At 46.3% G+C, this 10953-nt stretch overlaps 1 protein-coding gene across 2 annotated transcripts in view; it reads right to left on the reverse strand.

The window, feature by feature from the left end:
• Nucleotides 1–5232, reverse strand: part of LOC135400904 (tyrosine-protein phosphatase 10D-like) — a 94842-nt gene extending 89610 nt beyond the window's left edge. For both annotated transcript variants that reach the window (XM_064632906.1, XM_064632907.1), the window contains exon 1: nt 4798–5232. In XM_064632906.1, coding sequence (XP_064488976.1) covers nt 4798–4866 — 69 coding nt within the window. In that variant the 5' untranslated portion in view covers nt 4867–5232. The remainder of the gene's footprint in view (nt 1–4797) is intronic.
• Between the last annotated feature and the right edge of the window lie 5721 nt (nt 5233–10953).

The following is a 10953-nucleotide window of genomic DNA, read 5'->3' on the forward strand; positions in this document are numbered from 1 at the left end:
CAGGGAAAACCTCAGACAGCACAGCCGGTGACAGGATTCGAACTCGTGTCACCTTCCAGTCTCGGCAATAAATGATCAGTCCAAGAATTTGGAAACAAGAAATGAACAGTGGTTGCGCTGAGGGTCAGGACCACCAGGACTTACGCCATGGCGGCAACTGCAGACTCTGCCGCTACCCTGCGAGTGACGTCATATAGGAATAAACCCTACGCTCTTAGAAATGAGGTGTTGGTGGTGTTGGTGAGGACTACGGTTGGTTGGTTGGTTGGTTTTAAGAAAAAATAAAATTGAGGTTTTGGCTTCACTAGTGTGAGGCCCGCAACTCCACATCACTTGCACCAGTCACTGATGGTGAAAGGGCTCGAATTTGTCGGTCACACAGACTCTTCTTAGAAACGAACTTCACCGCATAGCACTCTCCTAGGCAACCATCATCTCGAATTGAGTTCGATATCATTATCTGCCCTCATTTGTTGAAAACGGGAGGCGTACACCTTTTTTGTGACAATTATGAACAGCATAAGTGTCACAAAAGGCGCACGCCTTTTTCACGTATAGGCCGTTTTCAGGGCAGATAACGATATCACTCGAGATGACGGCGTGCTAGGAGCGTGCTATGGCGGTGAAATTCGTTTTTAAGAGTGTAGTTTCTGCTGGTTCCGAATACATAGCAAAGGCACTGGCGCGTAATAATAAGGCAAAATTTCGCGTAATATTTTTCGGTCCTGTAGCTTTTATTGGGGAGGTCCCTGATGAGGCAAGTCTGTCGTAGCGCCTGGACTTTGTTCCTGTAACCCACATGCTGTCAGTCGTATTGCCTATAGCCAGGCGTACTGCGTGCTTCCCAGAGCGCGAAAAACATTTGAGCGTTGCTTTTAGAAAGTGTCTTATACACCTCATTTGAATCCCACTAAGCCACTAAATTATACCAGCACCGTCTGTCTTATCTTCTACGGGCGTACCTCGAAATAACGTGATCGAAATCCCCGTTGCAAAATAAACTACCGTAAATAAATGTTATCTGACTATAAAATACACAGTCGCACGCGGGAAACTGCCAACAGCGAACTTGTTGTTGTAGTTGGACTAACCAAATAATAAACTGACCAACGTGCTGGTCCGTCGTGTCCGCCCTGCTAAGCCTAACGGCCGCTAAAATGTGGCTTTCGTTCGCTAAAACGATTTGGACAGATATCGAAATCCCGTTAATTTGAGTGGTTAAACAGTGATGTCGTGTTTTTAAACACTGCATACCATATCTTACGAAGCAATCGAGCATTCTCTTCGATTTTCCTTGTGAATTTCGAGATCGAGGATTTCGTAACCGGGAATATCGAGGTCCTCCCAAAGCACTCGTTGTGGATGCACGTGGGTAGCGAATAGCCGATGGAAGAACACACTAAACACCATGCATAATGAAAGGCAATTCCAAATAACAGAGCGAGTCTTATTCATTGAATGTGTTCGCCAAACATTCTTCGCCTACACCTATATCTGCACGAGCACGCCATCCCGGTTTCCCCCGTGTAAAAACCACTTGACGCTAAACTGGCATGGCCGAATCGCCTACAAAAATACCACACTTTCCACCACTCCTTGATCCATTCAGGTAAACCTTTTCAAGGCTGTGCCCTTGTCGCGCTCCGCAGAGCGCCTCTTATCCACAAGGAATGTCAATGGCATTCACCGGAACGATTTCGTTATTCAACTGATCAAGCGTTTCGTCAAGCGTTTCGTCCGTTTTAATTTCAAGGCTACAAGTCGTCCGCTTGACTGGCCTGGAGAAAGCATTTCTTTTTTTTTGATGGGAGAGAGGGGGTTCTTTAAATTGTTCGCTTGAGAGCGCACTGTTGACAAAAACTCGACTTTGGGAACGTAGAATGACATTAGAAAGCGTACGTTGTCAATTAAACGTCCGCTATATAATAAAGAACACACGTATAGGAAGTTAGTACAACAGAACCGAGCGGCAGCGAACGTAACAAGAGAAGCCCTCAAGACTTACAAACCGTGATCATTGACAGTGGCTGCATTTCTTTGAGTCTGTTTCCATTTGCGCTGTTTATTTGTGGACGGTGTACATATAGACATGCAGAACACCAGTCAGCCTCCGTGCTTTAGCTTCGCGCTCTTGCATAACGAACCGTATGAAATATTATACATTTTCTACTTGCGCGAACCGAAACCAACTTGTGGCGCGATGAATTTTTTAAACGTGATACAAAAGTATTACCCACGGGGCAAAAGTATTGACCTTATACGTAACCGCGACTTGTATCCTGTTTCCAACGGGTCACGGTTGTGCTATACTGGATGAATAATGGAATTGATCGAAATCCCCGTTGCAAAACAAACTACTGCAAATAAATGTTATGTGACCATAAAATGCGCAGCCGCGCGCGGGAAACTGCCATCAGCGAACTTAAGACTAACCTGCACAACACCGAACTTGGACTAACCTAATAATAAACTAACTGCTGCTCCGTCGTGTCCGCCCTATACTTCGCCTAACGGCTGCTAAAATGTGGCTTTCGTTCTCAAAAATGAGTTGGACGGACATCCAGAACCCGTGAATTTGAGTTGTTAAAAGGTGATGTGATGTCGTGTTTTTAAACGCGGCATATCATCTTACGAAGCAATCGAGCATCGTCATTGATTTCATGAATTTTGGCAGTTCTTGATGACAACACACACGGGATCGGGGGCTTCGCAACCGGGAATATCGAGGTCCTCTAATCACTTCTCATCATCTCTCACTCTTAAATCTCAAGTCTGCTAAATCTAAGTCTCATCATCCCTCACTTCTGTTATCATGTTTCTTAACTCCACAGATCAATACATTCACATCAGTTCCCCTTTTATTTCCTCCTAAATTGCCTTTTATTAGCATATTGAAGTGTCAGTGATGTTGGACATAAGCATGATCCAAGTGTGTCCAGCTCGAACACAGAAAGTGTGGAGGCGGTCAGTTAAAAGTTAAAACATAATTGCATTGGTTCGGTCTTATATTTGTCATTTGTTATTATTAATAATGGGATGGAAAACACGATTTTCCTGTGCTGTTCCGATGCGTCTTTGCTTATGGGCTTTTCTCAAGCTTGACAAGCTCCGGAATAAGTGATACCTGCAACAGATTCAGTTTTCTTTCGTTCTTGTCTCATGTCCTCGAACAGTTAAACTACGAATACATACTCGTCGTGACTGTGCAGCCGCTCTTTAACATCATACCGCGCCATTCCGACGCGAGCAGAAACAAAACCTATTACGGGAACATACTTGCACCGGCAAATTACGCCGCCGACGGAGATTGTATCATATTGACGGCGTCGATGGTGAGACGTGTAAATATTTTACTCCCAACAGGTTCCTCTACTGGTCTTATGTCCGGGAAAGACTCGTTTTCACTACGTTTACCTTCCTCCTTGAATAAGCAAAAAACCATGGCTTTGTTTTATTGCTGGAACTCTGATACGTTCGTAAGCGAGACAGCGTGCATTGCAGCTGACGCTTTTGGCACATTCGCATCCGGGGCTACCCCGAGTCGACCTTGGGGTTCTGGCTCCATTGGCAGGATGTTTTTGTTGGGTAAAGCCAACGAGCGCCATGCACTGATTTCAAGCGCGACACAGAAGGACGGGCACTGGAGCACGGACTTTTCACGGACGCCATAATTCTCTTCAGCCTGTGCTTCGGCTCATTTCTGAAGGAAGTTCGCTGACAGGACCGAGCACATGCAAGGTTTCATGCGATCAATGATGCGTGCAGCCGCGGAAAACGTCGGCGAGGTCGTTCTTCGAGCAGGTGTTAGCCTGCTTCGAATACTGTGCAAATAACCCTATCGCATGACATGGACAACGGAAACTTAACACGAAGGAAAAATAAATCAGTGTCGACCCATTTTGTTTGACTGTGAGATGTAGGGAACAACCATTAAATGAATATGTTTTGAGGTGTTTCCCAGTTTAGGCTGCGGGACCCATACACCATAGTGCATGTGGGTTGATATGACTTGATGAGTTAGCCACGGCACGCGCGCGACTGTAGCAGGGCAAAGGCCTTTTTAGATATTGGTAACGGCGTACATTATAGTTAGTAAGCGCAACTGGTTTAAGTAACTGAAGTAATTAGGATTAGTTTCAACGCTATATGATGAGTGCAACGAACGACGGCAGCAGAGCTGAAGCATTTTGCGGCGGCTTCACTCTTGCTTCACATTGATGCTGAAGATGATAGAATCACACCACCGTGAGACAGTGCCGGTGTGCATTCGATGAAGCAGGGCACTGTATCACTGAATGGGAGGGATAAAACGCATAGCATTACACTGGCAGTGTTGTGAAGCGTTGTCAAATTGAACTATATCCAGGTAAGATGTGCTATACGATGCACTGTAGATCAGCAAAGAAGGTGATATGAAGCCGCTTGCTTCTGTTTTTGTGTGAATGTCTCAAAAAACCTCCGCATGGGCTAAATTCTTTATCGTCTTGTATATGTCGCGGTGTATTGCCTATCACAGTGTCCTAACAGCCCCGGGCGCCCAGGTGCGTTGGTCGTGCAAGAAAGAAATATTGCCTACGATATCAAAAGCACGGTCTGGACTTGACGTAGGTTCGATTTCCGTGCACGGGACCTGGAACCAGTATACTAGAGCCTTCCTTTTTTTTTTCTTTTTTTTCTCTCGGAGCATGAATATCCAGCACCGAAATACCCAAAATCGTGCTGATAACGTTGTCGTATTACTTGTCGGCCCTGAAAGGAAACGGTAAAAAGTGAGCCATAATACGAAGTTTACAGTACCTGCGAAGTGAATGCAACTAGGAGTAGTAATCCATTCCAGCGGCGCATTTTCGTTAGGCTGAAAATCATTTCATCTCCTGTCGTGATCAGAACCGAAAGGAGCACAATCTGACTTTGGCACTGGCAGCACTAGTATCATAGTTCGACCCACATAAAGCCACAAAACACGAGAAAAGAATGCACCAACACAAGACAAACTTCCGGATGACACAGTTTCCACAGTTGTACGGCACAGAACAAGAAGTTGGAATGTGTAGAAATGAGAGGACAGTAACGACTGTATGAACGGAAGACGTTCTATGTGTCTTCTAAGTTGATTCTTTCAGCCATGGCTTCTTCCCATGCGAATTTTTCACCGAGGCGTCGTCCGGCCCAGAGGTGCTTGCAACACACGCATACGAACACGCGGGTCCGCGGACTGAAAAGACAACACAGAGGGCCGCCAAACCGGTACCACGCTTGAGAGTTCCGCTTGGGAGAGAGGGAAAGGACGCTTCCCAAAACACGCGTAGGCACAAAAGACTCGGCACTGTCGGAACTGAGTGCGTAGTGCCATCTTTGAGCGGCGCCTGGAGAACTTGGGAGGAAATGTTTTCAAGGTTGGACACAAGCTGGCGATCTAGCATTCGGGAATGCTGGGAATGATATGACACGGGACGGAACATGTGATTCATATTCGCAGGAGTAAGTAATGGGTTCTTCCTGGAGATGCGAGACCTCGGGAAAAAAAAAAGAAAAAGAAAACGAATAAATTGAAAAAAAGAAAGAGAAGAGAGAGAAAGAGAACGAATGTTACGAATGTTTCTTCGAGTCTTTTGCCCTTGGCGTTGCAAAATTTCCCGAAAATTTCCAATACTGCTATTAGACTTATAAATTTCTGGCTAAACATAATGAATAAGCAATGCAGATTTGACTAGTTGGTTCTGTCCCGTAGGCGCTAGTAGTCGCTGTCCCGTTTGTTTAATCTCCCTTTGTTCCGTACATCCATGCGCCACCCTTTCCAGTTGAATAATGGATAACCGAAGCCACATTATCATAACAACACATGTCCTTTTGTGTTTGTCCAAATGAAAGGTATTCTGATTTTTATCCATATGGTGAATGGTCATACTATGATAGGTCTCAGTCATTGAACGATAAAAAGTTTTTTTTTTTTTTTTCAGTATTTTCCTTTCAATGCTTCTTGAAAAGAAAATATGAGGAAGTTGTTCGTTTATTCCAGTGAGTCAAAACTACCGGAAATTTTGCATCTCCACGTAACACTTTATGCGTTTATTAGTTCGAGTCAAGCTTTGTGCTAACGGCTATATTGGGTCCAGGAAAGAAAAAAAAAGAAAAAGAAAAAAAAATGTCCCCGGAAGAAATACCTCCGGGATTTACCTAAATTTCGTATTTGTGGCTAAACAAATAAAATCGGTATTTATAATTTACATTACATGATGATTTGTTCTCTAATGTTCGCTGATAAATCTATATCCGACAAGAGTGAAAATTCCTTCTTTTTCAAAATTTTTCAAAGAGAAAAGAGAATAGACTTTTTTTAGGAGTCCAAATTTTGCAGAAGTTCACACGAAATTCAGGGGAGTGATGTCCTCCAAGAAAGTGAAAAAGGCAAAAAGAAATAGGTAATTGGAATCCATTGAAACCTAACAAAAAAAACGAAAAAAAAACATGAAGAAGAAAGAAAATAGCGATTATGTCCTACGGTAGGAATCCCGCCAATGTTTTCACTGGCCGTTGCCATGGAGATGAGTCGCCGTCAGCCGCACCAACAGCCACTTGAAGCCACTGAGCCTCGATCCCCCTTGGTCTGGAAAGTGCTGACAATACGTTTCCTATGCCAACAACATCCGGTATTTCATATTATGGCGCATTGCGTCAAGTTTTTCGAACACTATTCCCCTGCTATGAATTTCAGTTTAGTTTCCGAATCTGTTCAGACCGGATGATGTCGTACCTTCAGTGCGCGATTGCGCCGCGTCATGCAAGCAAACTCCCAAACTTGCTTGATGCGCTTTTCTGAATTTGGTTCAACTCAATTCAATTCAATTCATTTTATGTTCACCACTCAGGTGTGGAGGCACGGACAAAAAACTTCAAAGTGTAGCTTGAACGGGGGTCGGTTCCCTGTACAGCATACAATCAGTACAGCATAATAAAAATAGACTGTGGCGGCCCGTGGAAGACGACGACGACGCGCCTCTGCTGCCACGCGCTACGGCGCTGGCACGGCAGTTCTACCGGCACCGTCCTAGTGTGAGGCCACGTCCATCTGCCCGCTGGGACATTCCATCATCGCCGGTCAGGACTCATGTAGGGGAACACCACCTCCTCTACATTTGGTGACCCGAACAACGAACACCATGTTCGGCGTAATTAGGCCATTCACCATCCTAAATTTTTCGGCGGCAAACCAGCAGCGAACCACCTTCTCGCAGGCAAGTCGCACCGGGACACCAGTTCCACCGGGGACCCGCAGGGAGATCACAGCAAGTTCACTTTCCGGCCTCCACCTGCTTCATGATGGACCTCCCCGGCACTTCTTTGGCGGCAACCGGCATTCACGCTGTCGTACCGGTCGCGGTACTGTCGCCCACTCAGCAACTCAACACAATCAGCAACAAACAGCTCTCAACAACGATCACTCAACGCACTCCTTCAGCAACAAGCAACGCAGCAACTCAACGCCACACAACGCACTCAAGCACCCAACCACTCAGCACTCACAACTCATCTCTGGAACCCGCCCGGACCGCAGCGCCCTTGTTCCCGCCATCCCGCTGCCGCATCAACAGCCACAATCGCAAGCCGTATCTCCAATCGTCCACCATCCAGGAGTCGTCCGCATTCTCCTCTTCATGGTATCGACGCGGACCTCAACCGCATGCACCGCTCCGCGTCTGAGGGGGGGAGTGATGTGGCGGCCCGTGGAAGACGACGACGACGCGCCTCTGCTGCCACGCGCTACGGCGCTGGCACGGCAGTTCTACCGGCACCGTCCTAGTGTGAGGCCACGTCCATCTGCCCGCTGGGACATTCCATCATCGCCGGTCAGGACTCATGTAGGGGAACACCACCTCCTCTACATGACTAAATCTCTAGAATCACTAATGCACATCAGAATAACTTAAGCACTTAAGCGCTAATGAATCTGCATATGAATTTTGAATATGCATAGTTACGAATTTGGTTGGAACATGGACAACGAAGCGTTGTCCATGGCTTCTAGGCAGTACCGTCGTCTATTTTTCGCATCCGGGGGAGCAAGTGGGAAATTTGCGCCTCCCCCCCCCCCCCCCCCCTGTATTGTTGCTTCCCGAAAGGTGCCTTTTTTGCACACTCTACACTCTTAAAAATGAACTTCACCGCATAGCACGCAACTAGCCAACCATCACCTCGAATGATATCGTTATCTGCCCCGATTTGTTGGCCTTTTCTGTGACACTTATGCTGTTCATAATTGTCACAGAAAAGGCGTACGCCTCCCGTTTTCAGCAAATCAGGGCAGATAACGATATCATTCGAGGTGATGGTTGGCTAGGAGCGTGCTATGCGGTGAAATTCATTTTTAAGAGTGTAGAAACAGAGGGGCGGGATGGCAGGATCGGCTCGCCGTTGTTGGCCACACAGAAGTGGGCGTCGTCACGACTATAGCAAAAAGAAAGAAAAAGAACGCAAAGCAAAACAAAACGAAGGACGGACGGATGGAGGATAGAGGAGGTCTAGAAACAGAACTTCACCTCATAGCATACTGTGCGCCAATCATTGCCACGAATGATAGGGTTATCGCTTCTGATTCCAAGCGAGAAGGGGGCGTACGCCTCCATCTCTCTTCAAATCCGAAGCGATAACTTTATCAGTCGCTGCAACGGTCTGCGCAAAGTGTGCTATGCTGTGAAGTTCTGTTTTTAGAGTGCACCCCTTTAGGCGGGCTCAAAACCGCGGGGGGAGTAGTTTCCCCCCTGCCCCCTCCCCCTTCCCGTAGACGCCGGCCGTGCTTCTATCCTGTCTCTGGATGACCTACATCATAAGCGTAAGATACAGTATTTTCGGATGAGAGATTGGTTGTCCCTTTGTCAAATGCAGCAGCCGTGCTTCCACCACTTCTACGTGCTACCACTCCTTTGTAGATCAGTCGGTAACTTGTTGGCTTGCTGAGCTCAAGATCGCAGCTTCAATCCCAGCCGAGGATGGCAGCAATGGGGCAGGAATGGGGCAGCAATGGATGGGGGAGGTAAACATCGCTGCCAGCACCGTGTGTCGGAGATTTCCGGCGCACGTCAAAAGAACCCCAGGTGGTCGGAATTATCCGCAGTCCTACCCTGCAGCATGTGCAACATGTCGCCAGACTATAGGCAGTCAAACTTTTCGTGTAACAGCATGGTACCATTATTATTATTCTACGCAGCAATTCTAATCACCTGTACAACATGGTACCATTTGACCGGTTAAGAAATATAGTCAGTGTTAGTCAAAAAGCAAAATCGGTCTTCAGCTGCAGACGGTAGACCAACCTTATGCTCGCGAGGCATGTTTGGGGAGGGGGTGTTTGTGATATTTTTATTCGAAGACAAAGGGAGAGGAGAAAAACGAGAAACGTAAGACGCAACGTTGACTTGCTGTTTCATTTGCATGTTTGTTACAGCCCACCCAGCACAATGTACGCTTGCGCTTTAGAAACAGAACGTCACCGCATAGCACGCTCTCCGAGTCTGGGCCAACCACTGCACCGTACAATAGGCCTACACACTTAAAAACGGGTGTACTTTAACTCATTTTTTTTGCCACATATATAACGCCCTTTTGGAGAGTACAATTACGCTCAAAAGGGTGTCTCCTCACTCCCTTAAGGGAGTAACATAACACCTTTCTCCCTACTGGAGAGTAATATTATTCCCCGGCAGGGAGAAGGTCTACTCCCTTGAGGGAGTGAGGAGACACCCTTTTGAGCGTAATTGTACTCTCCAAAAGGGTGTTATATATGTGGCAATGCGTACGTCTTTTTGTGGCAATCAACATGCATCGAAACTGCCACAGTACGCCTCCCATTTTCAACAAATCTGGAAAGAGAACGGTGTCATTCTGCACGAATAAAGGCTGGTTCTGATCGTGTTATGCGGTGAAGCTCTGTCTTTAGAGTGTGTTATGATGAAAGTGAAATACGCAAGTTCTTGCATGTTAGCAGTTGAACGCGACTGTTGCTACTAGACTACACAGCAGAGTGAGCGGGCTTTCGACTGTCGTAATCTAACAAGTCATTGAAGGGGTATACTGTTCAAAGAGTGAATCGTTTACATGAAGCCGAGACAAGTCGCCTTAACTGAATAAGTCAATGTATCTGTACAACTGTGTTAAAATGGGGTAGTAACTAGTAATTAGTAATTAATTAAAGAGAACTGTTGTGCGGTCTGTCGTCCTGTCTTTGGCCGCTTGAACTTCATTATGTCGATCTATCGTCTGCATGTAAGCAGGTCTATATCGACTTAAAAGAGCAGTCGACACTGTAAAGATAGGTTGCTCGGCTTGGGTAGTTTAGACGACAAGCCTCGACTGAACTCCGCCGTGTAACCGCGCCAGTCGACCTATTCACCCATTTCCCATACGTCACTGCCGCCTCCCTCCCCTCGGAACAGGATAGGTTACAATATGGTTAGAATTCAAAGGTGAGGGTGGCGCTTCCGTCGAGGATCAGTCGACTGAATCCTGCAGAGCTATATTAAGCCGTCGTAACAATCAGTCGACTGGGGCCTTCAGCCGATAAGGCTCCACCAATTAGGCACATTTCTATAAAGGACACTCCTGTGTCGGGTGTCACACTCACCTGCATGGCTTGCCTCGAACCAGCATACTTCAAACATCGATATATCTCATATATGCTCGGAAATAATTCGAGCTACCATTATATTTCTACTTTGATTGCAGTACTGCTCCTGCAAAGATTTTCCCTAATCCTTGATTCTAACTTACAATGCTCGGGTACACTAATGACTACTACTGAAACACCCTATCAATGCCGTGATCATTATTTTCATTTTCGTTTCAGCCTACCAGTGGTTGTTCGTGTATACAAGTACACTCCTTTCGTGCCTGTCCCACCAAGAGTAAAATTATGTTTTTAAATATATATAGAACTGCATCCTATACTATAAAATGTGC

Source organism: Ornithodoros turicata, chromosome 7, assembly GCF_037126465.1.
Source record: "Ornithodoros turicata isolate Travis chromosome 7, ASM3712646v1, whole genome shotgun sequence".
Lineage (NCBI taxonomy): Eukaryota > Metazoa > Arthropoda > Arachnida > Ixodida > Argasidae > Ornithodoros > Ornithodoros turicata.